The following is a 24542-nucleotide window of genomic DNA, read 5'->3' as shown; positions in this document are numbered from 1 at the left end:
ACCATTGGACATTCAAGTTCAATAACAGAGCCAACGCCGAGTGCCAGGGTCCGGCAGGCAGTGAGCCCTTAGTGTCAGTCGTCTGCCCTTGCCGTTGCTGCCATTATCCCACAAAATGAAATCATTGTGATTATTTAGCCAAATATGATGACATACCCGAGTGATCATCGCATGTTCTGACCAATTAAGTCTGCCCCAGCAGCAATACAAAGACCCTGAGGATCATTTCCTTTTTGTGAAGGTCTGGGAGAGAGAAAAACAGAAAGTGGTTGATGAGCTGTCCTAAAATTTATGTTTCCCCCAATAACTAAAGGGGACCTAGAACCAAGCTTTACCTAGCTACAGGAACCAGAGACAAGCCGTATGTCTAATAGGAGTTAGCAGCCTCTGTGCTCAGATAGACTCAGAGCCCCGAGGCCAGCAGGAGCAGGGGACTGGATTCCCAGCTACGCTTTGATTTCTGAAAGCGGCAAGATCCTCACACCTAAATCATAGTGACGCAAATCAGCCGAAACCCACCGCAGAGCCCTGAAGACTAGATGCAGGCCAAAAATGAGCTAGCCACCGGGCGTGGTGGCGCACGCTTGTCATCCCCGCTCTTGGGAGGCTGAGACTGGAGGACCGCACAGGTTCGAAGCCAGCCTCAGCTACTTAGTGAGGCTCTCGGCAATTTAGTGAGACCCTGTTTCCAAATAAAATATAAAATAGGTCTAGGAGTATAGCCTGGAGGTAGGAAGCCTCTGGGTTCCACCCCCAGTACCACCAAAAAAAAAAAAAAGAGCTAGCCACTTCTCCTGCCTAAAATGACCACCCTGCCCGGCCCAGCCAGCCCCACCCTGGTTCTGTGTCCAGCGCAGAAGAGATTCTGTGAACAGCCTGAGTCATCCCTCTAGCCCCCATATCCCAAGGCTCCCCAGGGTCAAGGTAATTATTAGCAATTTAAGATCCCAATAAGTAACCATAAAAACAAACCCTGTGTGTAATTACAGTGTCTTTGATCCAATCAACAGAAATCTTTTCAAGCATTTCCACTTGAATTGTTTTTTTTCCTGCTCTTTGGACAACTTAATTGAGATTTCTCTCTTTACTAATTTTATTTTTGCCTAAAAAGGAAATTTCAAATTCTTACATGGAAAAATGTTGAAAACTGATAGGCATATTACTGTTCATACAGACACAGGACATGCTAGGATAGGATATGTTTATATTCAGTGTGTGTGTGTGTGTGTGTGTGTGATTTGTGTGTTACTGGGAATTCAACCCAAGGGCATTCTATCTCTTCAACCCAAGGGCATTCTACCTCTGAGCTACACCCCCAGCCTTATTTATTTATTTATTTATTTATTTATTTATTTATTATTTTATTGTGTATGTGGTTGGTACTGGGGTGGAACCCAGGGGCCTTCTCCCTTTGTGCTACACCCCAGCCCTATTTTATTTTTTATTTGGAAACAAGGTCTTGCTAAGTTACTGAGAGCCTCACTAAGAGCCTGGCTTCAAACCTGTGATCCTACAGTCTCAGCCTCCCAAGCACTGGGATTAGAAGCGTGCGCCACCCTGCCCAGCTTTTATTTTTTATTTTGAAACACGACCTGACTCAGTTGGGAAGGGCCTCACTAGGTTGCTGAGGCTGGCCATAAACCTGTGATCCTCCTGTCTCAGCCTCCCAAGAACTGGGATTACAAGCACGTACCACCGCGCCCAGCTTGTATTCATTTTAAATGCAAAAAGATGTTTTAATTTTGCTTTCTCAAGAAGTATACGAGATGAACTAAGATCTGATGCCCTTTTAAATATTGCATGAAAATATCTAAGAGAAGTGGCTGCTGTTACTTTTTTTTTTTTTAACTTGATGTTCAGGCCTTTGGAACAAGCCCAGTAAACTTGGGATTGAGAGATGTTGCCTTTCTTTGCTGAACACCAAGAAAAAGAACATTGTTTTCAAGCCATGCTGCTGTATCCCTCTAGAGGGTTCTGGGAAGGGCATATAGTTCTCCCCAAGCTCAGAGTTCAGTGCTTCAGTGCTTACCTTCCTGTAGAGACCTCACGAGAGCTCTGGGAGCTGGCTCCCGCCTTGCCTAGAGAGACCCCGTCCCTTCTCCCACAAGAAATGTCATGGGTTTCAAGGTACCGGATGGTTGCAGGGGCCAGTAACCAGCTTTCTTTTGCAGATGACCTTCCATCCGTGCCTGTGTTTGACAGAACTCTGCCAGTAAAGCAGATGCATGTGCTGGAGACGCTGGACCTCCTGGTTCTCAGGGCAGACAAAGGTGGTGCCCTCTCGGGTGGCGCGCTCGGGAGGGGAGCGGGTGGGCCTCCACGGCCGCGGCACTCGGGCTCGCTGGGCTCTTATTACGCAGGCTGGGACCTGTCCTGCTGGGTTCCCTCTGTGGCCTGCTTGTCCAGGGGCTGGGGGTGCAGAGCAGGGGAGGAAAGAGGGGTACATCTCTGATGCATGGTAAGTAAGGTGATATGGGGTGTCTTTGCCACCCTTGTTCCCTGCCTGGATCCTGGAGTTCCTTCATCTGATGCCCTCCTCTGCCTTCGCGTTGTCACCAGGGAAGGATGCCCGCATCTTTGTCTTCAGGCTGAGCGCTGTGCAGAAGGGCCTGGAGGGCAGGCCGGCCGGCAGGGGCAGGTCGGACTGCAGAGAAAACAAGCTGGAGAAAACCAAAGGTGGCTGGGCTCTGTTCAGTTCCCTTACTCTGCTCAGGTTCACTTTAAAATAGAATGAGTAGGAATTTGATTTTATTGTGTTTTGTTTTGATACTTTTTTTTTGGGGAGGGGGGTCTGGGGATTATCCCCAGCCCAATTTTTTGGTCTTTTTTCATTAAGTTGCAGAGGGCCTCACTAAGTAGCTGAGGCTGGCCACAACCATGATCCTCCTAGCTCAGCCTCCCGAGTACTGGGATTACAAGCAATTTCGCTAGGTTTCAGAGTCTCACTAAATTTCAGAGGCTGTCCTTGAATCTGAAATCCTCCTGTCTCAGTCTCCCAGCTCCTGAGATTATAGGTGTGTACCACCACAACCAGTTTATTTGTGTGTGTGTGTGTGTGTGTGTGTGTGTGTGTGTATGTGTGTGGTACTAGGGATGGAACCCAGGGGCATTCTACCTCCAGGCTACACACCCAGTCCTATTTTTTAGGTTTAGTTTTTTTTTTTTTTTTTAGTTTTTTTATTTGTTTATTTTTTTGTTTTGTGGGTCTGGAGATGGAACTCAGGGGCATTCTACCTCTGAGCCACACCCTCTGCCCTATTTTTTATTTTATTTATTTATTTTTTCTTTTGCAGGTCTAGGGATGGAACCCAGAGGCATTTGACCTCCAAGCTATACCCCCTACCCAATTTTTTATTCTTTATTTTGAAACAGGGTCTCACTAAGTTGTGGAGGGCCTCACTTAGTAACTGAGGCTGTCCGGGAACTGCAATCCTCCGGTCTCAGCCTCCCAAGCGCGGGGATTACAAGCGTGCGCCACCACGCCCGATTAGCCGACTTTCTTAAGAAGCTTGAAAGATAGAAAAGCCCGCTAAGGCCTAGGAGGAATCCTCGGCTTGGGGCCACAAGTCTTGGAGCTGTGTTGAGATTAGCAAACCTGTGAGTAAGGATACTTTTAGACTTTGGTTCCTAGACCTTGGCTCACACTCTGCTTTAAATCTCGTCATGAAATAGTTATGAAACTGTGGGTGGTGTGGATGGTGGCGCACGCCTGTGATCCTAGTACTGGGAGACTGAGACAGCAGAATTGCAGGTTCGAGTCTAGCCTCAGCAATTTAGTGAGACCCTGTTTCAAAATTTAAAAGGGCTGAGGATATAGCTTTACCAGTGCCACTGGATTCAATCCCCAGAACCACAAAAAAAAAAAAAAAAAAGAAAAAGGAGGAGGAGGAGGAGGAGGAGAAGGGAGGGAGGGAGGGAGGAAAGATTGGTATGTGCCAAAGTTGACCAACTATAGAATATGGGGAATACTACGTGTGGGGGTGGGGTGCTGAGGCTAGAACCCTGGGGCATTCTACCTCCAGGCTTCACCCCCGGACCTTTATTTCTTATTTGGAAACAGGCTCTCACTAAACTCCTGGGAGCCTCATTAAGTTGCTGAGGCTGGCTCTGAACCTGCCGTCCTCCTGTCTCCACCTCCTAAGTACTGGGATTACAAGCATGCAGCAGGAACATAACTTTTTTAACTTTTGCATGTCAAGTGTCCATTATCCAGGTGGCAGAAGCATCCCCAGCCTGGCCCTGAGCTATGCTAGTTCCTAGGATTCCCGGGAACAATTCCAGTTGTCGCTCGCGGCCCAGGGCTTGCAGAGCCTCTGGTCCCGTGTTGAGCACTGCCGTGTCTCTCCCCAGGCTGCCACTTATATGCCATTAACACCCACCACAGCAGAGAGCTGAGGATCGTGGTGGCGATTCGGAATAAACTGCTTCTCATCACCAGGAAGCACAGCAAGCCAAGCGCAGTGACCGGTGCCCCGTTGCCATCGCCCCTGTCAGAGTCGCCTGTTGAGGAATTCCAGTACATCAGGGTGGGCTTTCTCTTCCCTCACTTCCCTCTTCCTGGCTTTCCTCCTAACAGCCCCGTGCTGCGCTGCCGTTCGGCAGCCAACCAGGGAGACCTACTTTACCCCAGACGCGAGGGGGAAAGCACATTCATGCTCGCAGACGCCGCAGGGCTGCTGCAGGTGCCGGGGATCAGCGCCTGCCCACGCACAGCTGCTCTGCTCGGGCTCTGCTCTCTATTTGAAGCATAACAGAAACAAGCACAGGAGCCTATGGCAGAAATACTCTAAAATCAAGCCGGGCGGGAGACACAGGGCAAGGGCGGGCAGCGGAGGTAGCTGTTGTAGGAGGGATGCTCAGGAAGCTTCCCTGAGAAGGCTGCACGGAAGTGATAGCGAGGGGTGAGGACGCCTGGAAGCTGGCCAGGCCGGAGGGGCAGCGGGCCGGAGGGGCAGCGGCCGAGGCCTGGTGGGGGCTAGAGCTGAGGGGGCAGGGCAGGCACGCCTGGGACCAGATTCTGTGGCATCCCAAGGCCTTTGCAAGGATGTTGGCTTTGTCTGAACCAGCTAGGCAGCCTGTGTTTTAAAAGATGGCTCTGAGCCGGGTGTGGTGGCACACGCTTGTAATCCCAGTACTAGGGAGGCTGAGACAGGAGGATCTGGGTTCACAGCCAGCCTCAGCTACTTAGTAAGGCCTCTGCAACTTAGTGAGACCCTGTTTCAAAATGAAGAATAAAAAATCTGGACACCGGGTGTGGTGGCGCACGCTTGTAATCTGCGCTTGGGAGGCAGAGACAGGAGGATTGCGCACATTCGAAGCCAGCCGTGCTAGCTTAAGAGACCCTGTTTCCAAATAAAAATATAAAATAGGTCTGGGAGTGTAGACTGGAGATAGAAGGGCTTCCAGGAACCCCAGTACCATACACACACAAAAAAAAATCGGGCAGGGAGTATATCTCGAAGGTCGAATGCCCCTAGGTTTATTCCCCAGCACCACCAAAAAAAAAAAGAGAGAGAGAGAGAGAGAGAGAGAGAGAGAGAGAGATGGCTCTGGCTAGCAGGTAGCTAGCGGAGAGCATGCTCAGAGGCCAGTGCAGGTCTTAGGCACGGTACCGCGGTGGCCCTGGTGGCTGAGAGGCGGGAGCGCCCTGCTCGCCTCTGTCTGTCGGCAGGGTGTGCTTGTGGCGCCTGTGAGGTGCTCACAAAGGTTATTAGCAGGTATTACTGAGTCACAGGGTCACACGCTGACCCGTACTATTGAATCCGATGTGTAAAGTTGTTTCCTAGCCTAGAAATTAGAGTTAGATTAGACGGGTTAGAGATGGGAGAAGTGTGGGGACCCCTGGCTGCTCTTCCCGGCTGCCCCGCCGTCCCCCCTTCTGGCAGGAGGGGCAGGCGGGGAAGTTGATGTGAAGACAGCGGCTCCGTCCTAACTGCCTTCTCCTCCTCCTCACGCACACAGGAGATCTGCCTGTCCGACCCCCCCGCGGTGATGACCTTAGTGGACGGGCCGGCAGAAGAGAGTGACAACCTCATCTGTGTGGCTTACCGACACCAGTTTGATGTGGTGAACGAGAGCACGGGAGAGGCCTTCAGGCTGCACCACGTGGAGGCCAACAGGGTAAGGCGGCCGTTGGGAATCAGAGACACGATGCGGAGTTTTTCAAATTGCACACTATGTATTCGTATTATGTAACACGCTATTTAAGCTCAACAGCATGAAGTTGCCAGTTTCACCCACTCAGATCAGGTGTCTGTGTTTCCAAAGAAAAGACAGGAAGAGACTAAAGCGGAATATAAATAACTAAATAAGTGAGAACATTGGTCTGACTGCATCCTGGGAGGGCGGCTGGAAGTCAGGTTTGCTCTGTGGCCCCGCGGCCTCACAGCTTGGGATGGGGTGGCCAGTGTGGGCACGGCATCCGTCTGCGTCCCTTGAGGGCCCAGTTGGAAAGGAAGATACAAGCCAGGCTTGGTGATGCATGCCTGTAATCTCAGTACTTGGAAGGCTGAGATAGATCTAAGCTTCAAAGCCAGCCATGGCGGTTTAGCAAGGCTCTCAGCAACTGTGTGAGACACTGTTTCCAAATAAAATATAAAGTAGGGCTGGGGGTGTAGCTTGAAGATAGAATACCCCTGGATTCCATCCCCAGCATAACGCGAGTGCGCACGCGCGCGCGCACACACACACACACACACACACACACACACACACCTTGTCCCTAAGATTAAAAAGTACAAAATTGCCGGGCGTGGTGGCGCACGCTTGTAATCCCAGCATTCGGGAGGCTGAGACCTGGAGGATCGCAGTTCGCGGACAGCCTCAGCTACTTAGTGAGGCCCTCTGCAACTCAGTGAGACCCGGTTTCAAAATAAAGAATAAAAAATAAGGAAGGGGGTGTAGCTCAGAGGTCAAATGCCCCTGAGTTCCATCCCCAGACCCGCAAAAAAAAAAAAAGTACATATATTAAGGAGAATAGAAAAACGTAGCCCTTCCCTGGTCTTGACTGGGAGAGGAGGATCAGTGCACACAGCCCTCCTGCCATAGTGGGACTCTATGCCAAGCAGGCATGCATGCTAAGGCAGACACAGCTATGCATCTTTGCAAGGAGTTTACTGTCTAATCGGGGAGCTAAGCCCTAGAGAAACGGACAAGGTGACGTGCAATGTGGCAGATAATAGCTAGTCAGAAGCAAGCCTGGTGGGAACAGGACTGGCCTTTGCCAAGGGGAGCCGGCGACGGCGGCTGACCGCGGGGACTCGTCTGGTCAAGCGGTGCCCACTGCCTGCCAGCTCTGAGCACGCGCTGTGCTCACTGGACCCGCCCAGTTTCCCGCTCCACACCACCTTTTCCCCACCACCACTTGATCCCCATTTCAGGCCAAGACGATCCTAGCTCGAGAGAGGAAAGTTTTCAGCACTAAAGCGGCCTTCTGAAGGTCACCAAGTTCACTGTACCAGCTGGCCGGCTGTGACCTACTGCCCCACTCCAGCAGCCAGTGCTGGCCTCATTCCCAGAACCAAGGTCTCCTTAGAGCTGATATCTGGGAACTGACCCCCAGGCCCTGGTCCTCATCTTCAGCACCGGTCCCAGAGCCCCGGGGTCCTCCACTGGGGGCTAGCCCAGAACCCATGGGGGCAGCCTCTCCCAGCTGGGGCTGGGGGAGGTGGGATGGGACTTTACTTCTTTCAAGTGTAGATTTAGAATTTTTACAACCACCACACAGTACTTTTATCTTTTTTCTTTTTTTGGTGGTAATGGAGGTAGAACCCAGAGGCTTCCTACCTCCAGGCTATACTCCCAGACCTTTTTTTTTTTTTTTTTTTTTTTTTTTTTTTTGCAGTACTGGGGATGGAACCCAGAAGAATTCTACCCCTGAGCTACATCCCTAGCCCTATTTTTTAGTCTTTATTTTGAAACAGGGTCTCACTGAGTTGCAAAGGGCCTTACTAAGTAGTAGCTGAGGATGTCCGAGAACCCAGATCCTCCTGTCTCAGCCTCCCAAATGCTGGGATTACAAGCATGTGCCACCACGCCTGGCTCTCCCAGACCTATTTTATATTTTATTTGGAAACAGGGTCTCACTAAGTTGCTGAGAGCCTCACTAAGTAGCTGAGGCTGGCTTTGAACCTGTGTACTCCTCCTGTCTCAGCCTCCCAAGTGCAGGGATTACAAGTGTGTGCCACCACACCTAGCTTACTTTTATCATTTTAAAATGCCAAGAAGACCTGGGAGTGGTGGCACATGCCTGTAATCCAGTACTTGGGAGGCTGAGACAGATGGATCGCAGGCTCGAGGCCAGGCTCAGCAACTTAGTGAGACCCTCTGCAACTTAGGGAGACCCTGTTTCAAACATCAAAAATAAAATAGGGCTGGGGATGTAGCTCTGAAGTAGAATGGCCCTGAGTTCAATCCCCAGCACCACTGAAATAAAATGCCAAGAAAAGAACCTATTGATTTTTAATCAAGTAAAAAATAAAAATCCAGTGCTGTGGCCTGCCCCAGACCTCCTATGTCAGGATCTGTGGTGTGAGTGTCTAAATGTGAAGGTCTTTAAGCTCTTGGAAGCAGCGCGGGGAGGTGACACCTCCAGGCCAGCTCCCTGGGAGGAGACAGACGATGTGTCAGAGCATAAAGGGGCCTCCCCGTGGCGGTGCTGGTGAAGGTCGGTCACATGGCATGGGCACCTGAGGAGGTTGCGGCCAGGTCCAACCTGCCCTCTGTCCTGCATCCGCCTGGGGCTGGAGCCTTTGTGGCCGGCCCTGCAGCCTGAATCTGCTCTCCTGTAGACCAGGCCTAGAACCCTTGTGGCCCTGCCTGAGCAGCTCCCCACCCTGCCCCTACCTGCCTCCCTGTACACACACGACCTCTGTCTAGAGGGCCACCTGCACACCCGCTGACACCAGGCCCACCCCAGTGCACAGAGGCGCTGCCGCTCAACCCCGGCAGCCCACCTTCCCATCATCATAACAATCACGGCCTCTCCCCGCCCGACCACTTCTTACCAAGCCCTGCATCCAAGTGTGTCATGACGTTAGGCCTGGGGTTTTCCCATTGTGTCCCCTACTTTTACAGAAAGGGAAACTGAGGCTCAGAAAGAAGAGTCACTTATTTTCCCCAAACTACCCAGCTAGTGAGTGGCAGAGGCAGGACCGGAGTCAGGCTGCCTGACTGCAAAGACTCAGTGCCTGAACTGGGTGGGCTGTGGCCTCCGTGGACAGCGTGGGATGCAGGCCGGGTGCACAGCAGGTGGCAGGCGGGCCCCTCCCCTCAGAAGCTCGCAGTCCTGTCCCTGCAGCACGGGGCCTGGTGAACTGCCTCGCGCCACCAGGGCACCTGAGTAAGAGTGGGTCTAAGTCAGTGGTAGGGCCGGGAGGTGCCCTCAGGTAGTACACCACCCACCGGAGTTGGCCCGTGGCCAGGGGACGCAGGGACCACATGCCAGGTCCAGCATGGGGGTTAGTCATGCCTCAGACACTCAGCCCCATAGGAGCAGGTACTCTTATCAGCTCCCTTCACAAATGAAGCAACGGAGCCTCCTGTGTCTGGCTCTCCAGAAGTGGCCATGAAGGCGTGCAGGGCTGTAACCCTCAGACTGAGCAGCTGGCTGAAGAGCTGCACCTCTGACCGGCAGAGCGGGGCCTCATGTGTGCACTGATTTGTTCCAGAAGTAGTATTTGGCTCGCTACATGCCAGCCAGGTAGATATGCTGAGGAGAAGCCAGGTGCCATACACAGGTGATGCCAGGACTTGAGAGGCTGGAACAGCAAGTTAGAGGCCAGTCTGCAAATTAGTGAGACACTGTTTCAAAGTTTAAAAAATAAATAAAAAGGGCTGGGAGTGCAGCTCAGCGGTCGAGGGCCTGGGTTCCATCTCCCGTACCCAGGGTGGGGGATATGCTAAGGAGACAGCAGTGGAGGGCACCGAGCCCCATCCCCTGAGGGAGGCGCCTACAGGAATGGACAGATGAGAAAACAGCGATGCGGGCTGTGCGGAGCTTAGGACAGAGGGCGGAGATAGAGCACGGAGCCTTACCTGGGGCTGGCCTCACGACTCTCACTGCCAGACTGGGGTGAGTGGGGTGTTGAGCCCAGAGCTTCTCAAAGGCCATGAAAAGACAGTGAGAAAAGCCAGGCGTGGTGGCGCACACTTGTAATCCCCACGCTTGGGAGGCTGAGACAGGAGGATCGCACAGGTTCGAAGCCAGCCTCTGCTACTTAGTGAGGCTCTCAGCAACTTAGTGAGACCCTGTTTCCAAATACAGTATAAATAGATCTGGGAGTATAGCCCGGAGGTAGAAAGCTCCTGAGTTCCACCCCCAGTACCACAAAAATAAAAAAGATAGTGAGAACGCCCCAGGAAGAAAAATGGGGGCTTCTCTCTTTCATACCCACAGCGAATGGTGACCGGGGCCCTGGGGCACGGTGGCTGCTGGGAGGCGGGAGCAGCGCACAGCCCCGCGATTCAGGGGCCGGAGGCTGCTACCAGGCGCTGCAGCTTGAGAAGTCTTCCCAGTGTGGTTGTCCACCCGCCACTACTGCTGCCCATTATCATTGCAGGTTAATTTTGTTGCAGCTATTGATGTGTACGAAGATGGAGAGGCTGGCCTGCTGTTGTGTTACAACTGTAAGTCGAGGACGTGTTCCTATTCCCTTCGCCATGCCCGGCTCTTCTTTCTCTGGGCATCTGGAAGGCGCTTATCCTAACATGTGCCTGATGTCCCCTCCCTGGGTCCCTCCCTGCACTCCAGGCAGCACCTGCAAAGTGCATCCCCCGGATCTCCCAGTGACAGGGCGCCAGAGCTGCGAGCCGTGGCCTGTCTCCAAGATGTGCGGGGACGGTGGTGTCCGGCAGGGCCCTTCCTCTGTGCCGCGTGCGGTGCTTAGCGCGCGGTGGTCACTCATTTCATTGAATTCTCAAAACAGATGGCACGTGGCGGCCTCTGTTCAGATCCTCCACGTAGGGATGGGCCAGGAAGGCCTGGGGAGGTGAACTGCTCTCCTCAGGGTTGTGGCCGGTGCGCAGCAGGGCCGGCCGTGGCGATCTGGGCCCTCTCCCTCCACGAGCCCAGCGTTACCCGCCACGACAGGCTGAGTAGCCCCATCCGAAATTCTTTGACCCAAAATGCTTCAGATTTCAGGTCTCTCGGGATTTTGGGGTGTGTGTGTGTGTGTGTGTGTGTGTGTGTGTGTGTGTGTGTTGATATATCTTGGGGATGGGATCTACACAAATTCGTTTACGTTTCACGTGCACTGCATACCCTCCCAGACGCTCACGCACCTGCAGCACAACCGCATTTTGCCCGTGGCCCGCCGCATGCGGACGGCGTGCGGAGGCGTGGCTCTCCACACGCTGGCACTCAAAAAGTTCCAGATTTGGGGTCAGTTTGGATTTCAAATTTGGGGGTGAGGAGGGCTCTTTTTACATTTCTCAGGTATTAATCAGGCCAACCGTGACCTGGCCTGCCTCACCACAGCTGCCTGACTGGGTTCGGTGGCACGGTGAGTTTTAGGCTGACCAAGGGGATCATGGTGTCTTTAAGGATTTTCAGACTTTCAAAGCTAACATTACATTTCAATAAAAAAAATTTTATTTTATTTATTTATTTATTTTTCCAGTACTAGGGATGGAACCCAGTGGCATTCTACTTCCAAGCTACACCCCCAGCCCTATTTTTTATTCTTTATTTTGAAACAGGGTCCCATTGAGCTGCAAAGGGCCTCGTTAAGCAGCTGAGGCTGTCCTCAAACCTGCAATCCTCCTGTCTTAGCCTCCGAATGCTGGGATTACAAGCATTTGCCACCAGGCCTGCCCAACTAAAAGAAACTTTTTTTTTTTTTTGGTGGTACTGGCGATAGAACCCAGGGGCATTCTGCCTCCGAACTACATACCCAGTCTTATTTTTTTAGTCTTTTTTTTTTTTTTTTTTTTGGTGGTGGTACTGGGGTTCCTGGAAACCCTTCTACCTCTGGGCTATACTCCAAGACCTATTTTTATACTTTTTTATTTAGAAACAGGGTCTTTTAAGCCAGTGCGGCTGGCTTCAAACCTCCTGTCTCCACCTCTCAAGAGCAGGGATTACAAGCGTGCGCCACCACGCCCAGCCTTTTTTATTTTTTTGAAACAGGGTCTCACTGAGTTGCGAAGGGCCTCGCTAAGTAGCTGAGACCATCTGTGAACCCCGATCCTCCAGTCTCCACCTCCCAAATGCTAGGATTAAAAGCATGTGCCACTACACCAGGCAAACCTTCTTAAAGCTAAAAGAAATTCAATAAATTCCCAGATAACACTGCCCAGTCTAACTAAAACATAAAATGTATTTTTGAGCCCAGATTTATCAACTTAGAGTAATGATGCTGGTTATTTCTATGGATCAGAAGTTTTGATAAATTACTTTGCAGTTAATAAATATGGGAATACCATTTATCAGGAGAGAAATTTGGCAAATATTTTCTTTTTTCTTTTCTTTTTTTTTTTGGTGGTACTGGGGTTCCTAGAAGCCCTTCTACCTCCAGGCTACACTCCCAGACCTATTTTTTATATTTTTTTATTTGGAAACAGGGTCTCTTAAGCCAGCAAGGCTGGCTCCCAACCAGCATGATCCTCCTGTCTCCGCCTCCCAAGCGTGGGGATGACAAGCGTTTGCCACCACGCCCCAGCCACAGGCCCTTTTATAATGGCATTAACCTCTTCCTTGGGTGGTGGCCTCATGACCCAAACACCTCTCATTAGGCCCCACCTCCCAGTCCTGCGGCACTGGGGTGGGGATGAGGAGGCAGATCTGGACCCTAGCAGGAGGCCACCGTGCTCCTCTGATGAGAGGTGAGAGGCCTGGACCAGCATGGTGGCGGTGGAGGCACTGAGAGCACTCAGGTACAGTGATGTGTTTGCAGCCTCAGAACCAAGCCGGGCGTCGTGGTGCACACTTAAAATCCCGGTACTTGGAAGGCTGAGACAGGAGGATGGCAGGTTCACAACCAGCCTCAGCTACTTAGTGAGACCCTTCGCAACTTAGTGAGACCCTGTTTCAAAATAAAAACTAAAATAGGGACGGGGTGTGGCTCAGAGGTAGAATGCCCTTGGGTTCAATCCCCAGTACCCACCCCCCAAAAAAGAATAAGGAACAGAATCCTGATGCAGAGTACAGTACCGAAGCCTGACTAGATGCCAGGTGGCTTTTTGTTAAGACCATGTTTCATCTAGTCTAAGAAACACCTTTTGTTTCACATTCCCACATCTCTGAATTTGGATACCTTCGTCATTATATTCTACTGAATCTAGGATGATATCTTATAGGCAGATGTCTTTTTTACTTTTTCATTTATTTACTTTTGGTACTGGGAATGAACCCAGGGACATTCTTCCTCAAAGCTACACCTCCAGCCTTTTCCATTTTTTATTTTGAAACAGGGTTTTGCTAAATTGCTAAGGTTGGACTCAAACCTGCGATCCTCCTGTCTCAGCCTCCTCAGTATTAGGATTACAGGCATGTGCCGCTATGCCTGGCTTTCTTTTGTATATAATGGTACATTTAAAATAGTATAACTTACTACTTTTGCCAAAAATGATGTATCTTTTATTTGGAGACATCTTAGACTCAATGGAATATAGGTTTTAGAATCTAATGCCTCCTACTTAATTATTTTAATAGCACAAAGGAAAGTTACTGTGTCTCACCGAGAGTTTTAATAGGCAAATTGCCCTGAGCAAGGCTCCGGTGTCTGCGCTTGGGGACCACAGCCAAGCATTCACGCGTCCTCTGCAGACCTAGATGTGGTCTAGATGGTCCAGCCTTTGGGGAAGAACTTAGCAGGATGTGATTTTAAATTGACACAGCCAGCTGACTCACTGGCAATTATTTTAAGAAATAATCAGTGAGCTGTGAAGGCTGAAAGCTCAGTTGTTTATTACCCAGCACCTTTGGTAAAGTGGAAAGCGCCGGAAACAAACTAATGCAAACAAGCAGAGACTAGAAAATACATTCTGTTGCATTTCAGTACTGAAATGCCATCCAGCAACCGAAACACTCATTCCAGAAGAATGCATGGGAGAAATATACAGTGTAGGGAAAAAAGCAAATTACTTCTGAAAGCTTAATTCTGTTTCTTCGTAGAACATTTCTCAATTTTTTACTATCGCTTATAAAAATACCTGAAGGAGAAATACCCACATGTCACCAGTGCTTGTCTCTGGGAGGCAGGGTCACAGGTTCTTTTTCTTCTTTGTGTTTTTTGTTTGTTTGTTTCTTGAATGACTACAATAAAACACAGGAGAAAAGCAATTAAACTTATAAATATGTATACAACTAAATGTACAGTAGTAAAGAACATTCTGAACATGACTTAGCTATAGCCCAGCAACTCTACCCTGATGTACGTGTACAAGATGTACGTGTACAAGATGTACGTGTACAAGATGTACGTGTACAAGATGTACGTGTCCACACGCAGACTTGCAGGGACATCCACAGCAGCTTCGTTCACAATAACCCAAAGTGGAAATCGCCCAATGTCCATTGGCTGGTGAGTAAGACCCACAAAACGTGCTGTCGGTGCCATGGGATAGTATTCAGCCGTAGGAAGAAACAATGTCTGACACTTGCATCAGTGTAAGACACAGATGCAAAATGCCACCTTCCGGCCAAGCACGGTGAGGCACGCCTGTAATCCCAGACCTGGGAGGCTGAGGCAGGAGGACCCAGGTTCCAGGACAGCCTCCACAGTGTAGGGAGTCTTTTAGCAACCTAGTGAAACCCTGTTTCAAAACAATAAATGAAAAGGGGCTTAGAGATTAAAATGCCCCTGGGTTTAATCCCCAGTACCAAAAAAAGAGAAAGCCATTTATTATATGATGCCATTTCCATGAAATGTCCAGAAAAGGCAAATCCATAGAGACAGAAAATAGATGAGTGGTGGTCCAGGGGGGGAGCGGGCCATGACTTTACTTGGCACGAGCTTCTTTTTAGAGTGATTAAAAAAAATGTTCTAAAATTAGATTTTGGCAGTGATGTACACATCGGTAAGTATTTCAAATTTGCTGAATGGTGCATGTAAGATGGATGAATGGTGTGGTCTATAAATGATATCTCAATAAGGCTGAGTTTTTAGTAAATTTTAACATTGCCTGGCTCAGTGTGCTGGCTTCTATAGTAACCAGGGCTTTTGTTTTGGTGCGGGCTCGCTCACCGCAAGAGGCTCTGAGCCACACCGACTTGTTTCAGAGCTCAGCACGGCTCAGGAACACTTGTCCCAAGTGAGACGTGGAGTGGGACCCTGCCCGAGGGCTTCGTCCACCCAAAGACTGGCAGCGTACCCACTCCCAGGTCTTTCTCAAGCTGGGGAAAAGGTACAGCGTGGGCAGGGAGCACGCAGGCCCTCCAGCCCAGCAGGCCCGTGCTCAAATCCTGCCTCCCCCAGCAGGTGTGAAGCCAGACAAGCTGCTCCACCTCTCCTCGCCTCTGTGCTCTCATTTGCAAAACGAGCATTCATAACACATCTGCTTCATCAGGCTGTACTGATTAAATGGGACAGTGTCTAGAGCTCAGTGCCTGGCACATCGAGAATTCCCCCAGAGGGGCAGCTCTGAGCGTCTGGCGTAGTACCCTGCTTCCGGCTCAGTCTGCTCAACCCTGGGCACCCAGAGTCATAGCGGCGCTGACCGCTGTGCATACAGGACGAGCGGAGGACGCTGCCCTGGGTGCCGCTTTCCATTCTGTAACTGCCGCGATCTGAGTGTTCTAACAATCCAAGTTGTTGTGCTTTTCATTGCAGACAGCTGCATCTACAAAAAGGTTTGCCCATTTAATGGTGGCTCTTTTTTGGTCCAACCCTCCGCCTCGGATTTCCAGTTCTGTTGGAACCAGGCTCCTTACGCGATTGGTAAGAAAATTCTTCATCCCAGCACTCCCCTTCCTAGGTGCGTCTCAACTGCTGGGTCTGTGCCGGCAGCTCCCGGCTCGCTGCTGGGCCGCCCTGCGATGGGTGAGCAGCTCAGCGAGTACTCTCTCTCCTTCAGTGCTGGGGGGTGGGGGGGATGAAACCCAGGGCATTCTACCTCCCAGCGACACCCCCAGCCTATTCTTTATTCTTTATTTTGAAACAGGGTCTCACTAAAAGTAGCTGAGACCGGCCACAACCCTGCGAGCCTCCTGTCTCTGCCTCCCCAGTCCTAGGATTACGAGCATGCGCCCCCACGCCTGGCTTTTTTCTTTTTGTGCCCCATTGGCGACTTTTACCTCCACTCTCCTACCTCTCCTCTGTTTCTGAGCACATGCATATCTGAAAGCAGTCGAATATCTTTCAGTATTTGGCTATCATTTCTTTTTTCTTTTCTTTCTTTTTTTTTTTTTTTTTTTTTTTTTTTTTGCAGGTCTGGGGATGGAACCCAGTGGCATTTGACCTCTGAGCTACACCCCCGGCTCTATTTTTTATTCTTTATTTTGAAACAGGGTCTCACTGAGTTGCAGAGGGCCTCACTACGTAGCTGAGGCTGTCCGCAAACCATGATCCTCCAGGTCTCAGCCTCCCAAATGCTGGGATTACAAGCGTGCGCCACCACGCCCGGCTTTGACTTTTCTTTTCTTTCTTTCATTGTTTCTTTTGCAGTGGTCCTCAGGATTGACCAGGGGCATTCTACCTCTCAGCTACACCTGCAGCCCTGTTTTATTTTTTTATTATGAAACAGGGTCTCACTAAGTTGCAGAGGGACTTATTAATTTTTTGAGGCTGGCCATGAACCTGCCACCCTCCTTTCTCAGCCTCCCAGGTACTGGGATTACAAATCACGGACTGTCACTCCCGGCTCACTTTCCTCTTTCTAAGACTCTAGAGCAAGCAAGGCGTCCAGCTTTGGCACATGGTACATGGTCTGACTTGAAGGAAAAGCACAGAGATTTTGGTGTCGTTCCTACTTATCAGGAAGCCTGAGAGTCTAGAGTCACAGAACTCGGTACTTTGCCACTGAAACGCCCGTGCTCTGTTAATGGCTCAAGGTCCACCACGGTGAGGCTTTGCCACCTGAGAGTCAGATCGAGCCACGAATGTTCCTGTTACCACCATTGCCCTCGCCCTGAACCATCTGCCCCTGGGTCCACCTCATAGTTTTGAGGGGAGAGAGAGGAACCAACTCCAGGTCTTCAGGCGACCGCCCGGCTTTCATGGGAGCCTCGAAAGGAAGGGGACAGTGGTAATGGCGCCCAGGTGTAGAGCCCACCCCGGAGACCATTGATAGATCAAGGCCAGCGGGGTGGTAAACTGAGTCAGCGAGCAGCCAAGAGTGTGGGGAGGTTCACCCGTGGAGGAGGGCCAGTCAGGGGACAGGCAGCACCGCGGGTAGGTGTAGAGTACAGCTGTCAGGAGAGGACTGGCCTTCAGCAAAGACTCCGGCGTCAGTGTGGGTGCGCGTGCCGCTGCGGGGTGCCGGCCGGGCCTCGAGGAAGGGGTGAAAGAGTGTCCAGGCTGGGTCACCTGTGCCGGGGAGAGGCTGTGTCAAGCTGGAGTGTGGGCACTAGGTGGGGCAGCTGGAAGATGGGGTTCTGGGACCTCAGAGAGAGACCGCAGTGAGACACGGACATGGACACAGAGCCGTGTGGTATCGCGCTTGGAATCCCAGCATTCGGGAGGCTGAGACAGGAGCATCGCGGTTTGTGGACAGCCTCAGCTACTTAGTGAGGCCCTCTACAACTCAGTGAGACCCTGTTTCAAAATAAAGAATAAAAATAGGACTGGGGGTGTAGGTTGGAGCGAATGCCCCTGGCTTCCATCCCCAGTACCACAAAAAATACACAGACTACAATGGGGGGTGGTCGGACAGACAGCACCAAGGGGGACTCTCTCAGAGCCAAAGGCCATCTTGGCACTAGGATCTTGGCCGTGGTGAGGAAGAAGAGAAGCACCAGAGGGATGGGAGAGACGGAAGTTTCTGGAGCAGCAAAGATCTATGAGCGCCACGGCCTCGCAGCTGTAGGCCACACCAGGGCTGACCCGTTCCCTTGCAGCGTGCGCGTTCCCAGCCAGGCTCCTTTGCAGCGTGCGCGTTCCCAGCCAGGCTGACCCGTTCCCTTGCAGCGTGCGCGTTCCCAGGCCAGGCTCCTTTGCAGCGTGCGCGTTCCCAGCCAGGCTGACCCGTTCCCTTGCAGTGTGCGCTTTCCCGTACCTCCTGGCCTTCACCACCGACTCCATGGAGATCCGGCTGGTGGTGAACGGGAACCTGGTCCACACCGCGGTCGTGCCGCAGCTGCAGCTCGTGGCTTCCAGGGTGAGTAGAGCTGGATTGTTTATTTTAGGGAGCCTCAGCACTGGGAGATTTGAGGGGAGCATAGAAACTACCTCTTACCAAGTCGGGCGTGTGTCAGACTCAGGAGTAAGGCAGAGGACGAGGGGCTCCACGTGTGCCCAGCCCTCACCCTGCTCCTGGGGCGTGGACAGAGCCACGGGCTGCTGGGGCCAGTTGGGTTCACTTGGCCCCAAAGACAAATCCCCCCAGAGGGCGGGTTTCAGTCTGTGCCTGTGAGCTGTGGCTCGCGCCGGGGCTGGAGCACAGTGGACCACGCAGGCCCCATCGCGGCCCCACGGCCACTTTGTCCGTCTCCCTCCTCGCTGGCGGCTGCGAGACCAGGAGCCCGCGGTCTTATCAGTCACAGCACCTGTGGTGGGCTGACAGTGCATAATCCCCCAGTGCACCCGGAAATGTGTGTGTAAAACGTGTGCACGTGCGTATACATTATCGCTTTGTGCATTAGTTGATTATATATTTTTTAGTACTAAGAGTTGAACTCAAGCTGGGCGTGGTGGCGCATGCTTGTAATCCCAGCATTTGGGAGGCTGAGCCCGGAGGATCACGGTTCGCGGACAGCCTCAGCTACTTAGTGAGGCCCTCTGCAACTCAGTGAGACCCTGTTTCAAAATAAAGAATAAAAAATTGGGCAGGGGGTGTAGCTCGGAGGTCAAATGCCTCTGGGTTCCATCCCCAGACCTGAGGGGAAAAAAAAAAAGAATTGAACTCAGGTGCATTCTACCTCCAAGCTACACCCCCAGCCCTTTTTTTTTAATTTTTAATTTTGAAACAGGGTTTCACTGACTTGCCGAGGGTCTCACTATGTTGCTGAGACTGTCCTCAAACCTACAGTCCTCCTGTCTCTGCCTCCCAAATACTGGGGTTACAGGTTTTGCCACTGTGCCCAGCTAGTTGACTATAAATTTTACTGATATAAAATAGCTTGCAATTTACAAATAATAATAAAATATAGAGGCCCTCCTAGTCCTGGCACCGCGGGTGCCTGACACTCCCATAAGGGGTGTGTGCGTGCGTGTGTGTGTGTGTGTGTGTGTGATTGCAGAAGTGTGTGAAGCTCTTTTCTACTGTAGATCAACACACAGATAAGGGAGACAGTCTAACTAGCTGTGCTAGGTTCTTTTGGAAGCCCCCATCGGCATCCAGGATTGACCCGCGTGCTCTGCGGGTACCAGGACGTCATCACAGAGCGTGGAGACCAGTTGAGGCCTGAGAGTGGGGGCAGGAGGGCCGGTGGGTGCGGGGCCTGGCATACGAGGCAGCTTGGTAACACTCACTCTCCGTGTCTGTCTGTCTGTCTGTCTGTCTGTCTGTCTGTCTGTCTGTCTCTCTCTCTCTCTCTCTCTCTCTCTCTCTCCAGTCAGATATATACTTCACGGCAGGTGCAGCTATGCACGGGGTCTCATCTGGAGGAAGCTCCAGGGGGGCCAGCACCCACAATTCTCCTGAGACACCCCCAGGCCGAGATACCCCAGTATTTCCTCCTTCCCTGGGTGAAGGTGAAGTCCAGTTTTTATCTTACTAATAGATAGTTTTGTTCACTCTGATTTCTCTAGTTCTTTGTTAAATATATGTAGCTACTGTCTGAATAAGTCACTGTTTAATGCTATGTAAAAAACAAACTTGTGGTCTCAGTGCAGTGTCACATTCTAGAGAAATCTTGTAATAAAAACAGTCCCATGCCGGGCGTGGTGGCACACGCTTGTAATCCCCACGCTTGGGAGGCGGAGACAGGAGGATCGCGCAGGTTCGAAGCCAGCCGCGCTGGCTTAAGAGACCCTGTTTCCAAATAAAAAGTATAAAATAGGTCTGGGAGTGTAGCCCGGAGGTACAAGGGCTTCCAGGGAACCCAGTACCACCAAAAAATTAAAAAAAATCCCATTATGAAAAGAATTTATCTCAGTGGAGAGAAAAGAATTAAGGGCCAGAGAACCTGCTTGCAGCAAGCACTCATTTCTCCCTTGGGGACGTTAGCATCTGTGGGGTTCACAGCCGAAAGCTCACAGTCGTAAAGCCTCAACATCATCCGGCACGCCCGGGCTGTCTAGCTTCACGACTACGGCCACAGCTGTGGACTCAGTGTTTGGGGTAACTTCTTGTCACATCAGTGGACTTCCTCAAGTTTGTTTAGATAAAGCACAGGGCTCCCTGGACAGGGCAGCTATTGCTTTTCTTGTCTAGCCTTTCTTCCAGGACAAGAATAGCCAGTAGTGAGTGCATTTTACCTCCTCTCCACGTGAGTTTGAAGCCCATAGAAAACACAGAGCCAAACCGGGCGTGGTGGCGCACGCTTGTAAGCCCCGCGCTTGGGAGGCAGAGACAGGAGGATCGCGCAGGTTCGAAGCCAGCCGCGCGCGCTGGCGTAGGAGACCCTGTTTCCAAATTTAAAAAAAAAAAAATGTAAAAATAGGTCTGGGAGTGTAGCCCGGAGGTAGAAGGGCTTTCAGGAACCCCAGTACCACCAAAAAATAAATAAATAAGAAAACACAGAGCCATTGGGCACCATCACTTTATGGGGGAAGATGAGCGTTGTAAATAAAACCCTTCTTTGTGCTAACTATATTAAGGAGCAAGAGCTTACTCTTCTCCTGGAAATAATAGCGACCTAAAGTTCTGACGTTCTTTTCTGAATCCAGGTGAAAGTCAATCAAAAACTCTGTACAGGATCCCACTTAGAAACCTGGCGGGCAGAAGCATCGAGCGGCCTCTGAAATCGCCCCTGGTCTCCACGGTCCTCCCCCCGCCCACACCCATCGGCCTTGGCATCGCTGCCATCCCCGTCACTCACTCCTTGTCCCTGTCCCGCATGGAGATTAAAGAAATAGCAAGCAGGACCCGCAGGGAACTGCTAGGTAACAGCTTTCAATATCTGCATTCCCTGTTGGTAATCAGACCAGCTGGTCCCATCTCTGGATACTATCAGCCCCAAAGACCATGAGTTAAAAAAGAAACTTTCAGCTGGGCGTGGTAGCACACACTTGTAATCGCAGCATTCAGGAGGCTGAGACAGGAGGATCTCAGATTCATGGCCAGCCTCAGCTACTTAGTGAGGCCCTCTGCAAATCAGTGAGACCCTATTTCAGAATAAAGAATAAAAAATAGGGCTGGGGTTATAGCTTGGAGATAGAATGCCCCTGGGTTTAATCCCCAGTACCATAAAAAAGAAAGAAAGAAATTTTCCCTTTAAGAAGGGAGTTGTAAATAAGTTATAGTGTACTGTACCATGGAATATCATATTGGTTTCCTACCAACCATGATACTGATCCATATCACAAAACTGCCGAGCTGGGTGTGGCGGCAATAAAAATAGGGCTGGGGGTATAGCTTAGAGGTAGAATGCCCCTGGGTTTCAAAGAAAGGAAGGAAGGAAGGAAGGAAGGAAGGAAGGAAGGAAGGAAGGAAGGAAGGAAGATAGATCTGGGGATATAGCTCGGAGATAGAATGCTTCTGGGTTCCATCCCCAGTACTGGAAAAAAAAAAAAAAAAAAAAAAAAAAAACGCCAAAGCCCATGTCAAGGGGAAAAATGGGCAGCTTACTTTTTAATAGGTAATTTATAAAATATTATGGCTGGCATTAAACAATTTTTAAAAAATAAAAGTATCCAAGGAAAGAGGACAAGTTAGCATCCTGAAGACCACTCTCAGGGAAATGAAGAAAATTGTCACAGATTAAAAAAAAATTAAAGTATCTCTGTGTGTCTGGCACCACAAGCAAGGGTCCACCGGGCGCGCTAGACAGCTCTGCATACGAGTGCACCCACAGGGGAGGCATGCCCGCCTGCGTGCCCAGCCTCCTGCCTCTCCTCCCAGCCCCTGACCTGAGGTCTGTGGAAGTCACATGCAAGACATTGGTCATGCACCTTTCTCTCCCAACATGAAGACAGAAGCCAGACCAAAAGAGCACGAAGCCCCATGGTCACTGTCAAAAGGCCATGTTAAGCCAGAAAAAGCTGGTCTGAGCCGGGCGTGGTGGCGCACGCTATAATCCCAGCGCTTGGGAGGCTGAGACAGGAGGATGGCACAGGTTCGAAGCCAGCCTCAGCTACTCAGTGAGGCTCTCAGCAACTTAGTTGAGACCCTGTTTCCAAATAAAGTATAAAATAGGTCTGAGAGATAGCCCAGAGGTAGAAAAGCCCCTGGGTTCCACCCTCAGTAGCAAAAAAAAAAAGCTGGTCTGAATACTTAGATTGGGCTCTGCTTGCATGAAACAGCTGGGACAGCGGCCCGGCCTGCACACCTGCTCGGCAGGGATGTTTCCTGAACAGCTAGAGAAGGGGCCGTGGGCCTTGGGTGCCTGACCAGGCGGGTGTGACCCTGACTGGACAAGATGGGTGTCAGCGCTGGAGCCTCACCCTGTGAAAGCCTCATCTGCGGACTCTGCTACAAACCACGGTGCTTTTCAGACACTGAACCTGAGATGAAGAATGATAGTCACCAGCTGTGGGACTGTAGGGACTCTGTCTCCTTCATTAGGTTCTTCTGAGTCACTGGAGGTCTAAGGCAATAGGTATACAACACTATAGTCAGAGACGAAAAAGCCCTCTACCAGCAGGAAACTGATTTGATAGATTCTGCCATCTTTCTTCCCGACTCTAGCATAGATTCCCAAGCTCATTGGCTTACTGCCCCTTATCCAGTGCCTCCCTGGGCGATTCTCCCACCCCTTATGTTTTTACTCAGTGCCTCCCACTTGTGCCCAAGGCTGCCACTGCCCCCCTGGACAGTCCAGCAACCCCCCCCAGGGGCAGTGCTGTAGACTGAGAGTCTATGGCTAGCCCAGTAACACACCAACATGTCCACTCAACCAACAACTAGAAGGGCATTTTCTGCCTGTCTCCATGGCTCCCGTGCTAATGACCCTGTGGTTCTCCCTGCTATCCAGGCCTCTCTGAGGAAAGTGGACCCAGGTCGGAAGGAGCACCGAGGGCCAAGCCAAAAGCCCGGAAGCGGTTAGAAGAAAGCCCAGGAGCCTCCAAGCTGGGGACAGTGAGATCAACTAGCAATGACAGGTAAAGAGGGGCAGCCCCGGCCCGGAGTGTGGCCCCGAGGCCAGAGTGCAGCCTGCCAAGATGCAGCTGGGCAGACAGGCAGCCTCGCCAGCAACCAAGCAAATGCTCACTAAACGATCCTGCGAGGACGAGGTGACACCGTGTGTATACCACACACACACACACACACACACACACACACACACACAAAAGCATCAGGGCCTCACTCAGTTCCTGAGGCTGGCGCGAGCTTACGGTCCTCTTGTCTCAGCCTCCTAAGTACTGGTATTACAAGCGTGCGCCACCATGCACAGCTTCTCTGCACTCTTACTAAGCAGTTTGTTTTTGCAAATCTCTTATCAATCTGGTGAGCTACAAAAAAAAAATCTCTCAATATATTTTATATTTTCATTTTTGTGGTGCTGGGATGGAACTCATAGCCTTACATGTATGGGGGCCAGTGCTCAGATTGGTGACATTCTAATTAATATGTCTGATCTCTATAAGCATGCATTGAATATTCTGCTTATCTTTAACCAAAGAAGTAAGCTTGACATATCTCAGATTATAGGCATGTGCCACCATGCCTGGCCCCTCTGTCCTCTTTTTTTTTTTTTTTGCAGTACCCAGGATAGAACCCAAGGGCATTCTACCTCCAAGCTACACCTCCCAGCCCTATTTTTTATTCTCTGTTTTGAAACTGGGTCTCACTGAGTTGCAAGGGCCTCACTAAGTAGCAGAGGCTGTCCGCGAACCGCGATCCTCCAGTTTCAGGCCTCCCAACTGCTGGGATTACAAGCGTGCGCCACCTCGCCGGGCATATGTACACTTTAGACAAGTAAACACACACACACAAAGCCCCCCCCCGAGCACCTTCGTGTCACCCTTCCGTCCTCACAACCCCATGAACGGGGAGGGGGATTCCTGCTTCCCCGCCCTCCCCATCACAGGTGGGGGTGGGGGAGACAGGCTGAGAGTCGGGGTGCGCGGGACGCCGCAGACAGACGAGACTCACCTTCTACGGTGCCCGTGGAACCCTGACAGCGACTGTTCTCCTCCAGGATCCCATCAGTCCCCTTGGAAAGTCCGTCTACTTCGGACGCCAACCCCGAGGCTCGCGACCACTCAGCGAGCTCCGACCAGGACCCCGCCGTGGACAGAGAGCCTGCCGCGGACAAAGAGGGCAGCCCCGTCTCGGCGACGGGCAGCGGCGCCTTCCAGCTCGTGGCTTCCTCGGATGAAGACATTATTGACTTGAAGTAA

General features: G+C 51.2%; 1 protein-coding gene across 2 annotated transcripts in view; it reads left to right on the top strand.

The window, feature by feature from the left end:
• Positions 1–24542, top strand: part of GARNL3 (GTPase activating Rap/RanGAP domain like 3) — a gene marked incomplete at both ends in the record, with an annotated part of 163494 nt that extends 138952 nt beyond the window's left edge. For both annotated transcript variants that reach the window (XM_080708491.1, XM_080708490.1), the window contains 11 exons: positions 2172–2270; positions 2560–2676; positions 4351–4526; positions 5962–6120; positions 10560–10626; positions 15771–15878; positions 18137–18255; positions 19652–19790; positions 20928–21143; positions 23174–23300; positions 24341–24542. In XM_080708491.1, the coding sequence (XP_080564617.1) occupies positions 2172–2270; positions 2560–2676; positions 4351–4526; positions 5962–6120; positions 10560–10626; positions 15771–15878; positions 18137–18255; positions 19652–19790; positions 20928–21143; positions 23174–23300; positions 24341–24542 (1529 nt within the window). The remainder of the gene's footprint in view (positions 1–2171; positions 2271–2559; positions 2677–4350; positions 4527–5961; positions 6121–10559; positions 10627–15770; positions 15879–18136; positions 18256–19651; positions 19791–20927; positions 21144–23173; positions 23301–24340) is intronic.

Source organism: Muscardinus avellanarius, assembly GCF_963383645.1.
Source record: "Muscardinus avellanarius genome assembly, chromosome: 13".
Lineage (NCBI taxonomy): Eukaryota > Metazoa > Chordata > Mammalia > Rodentia > Gliridae > Muscardinus > Muscardinus avellanarius.
This window is presented reverse-complemented; position numbering and strand designations above follow the sequence as displayed.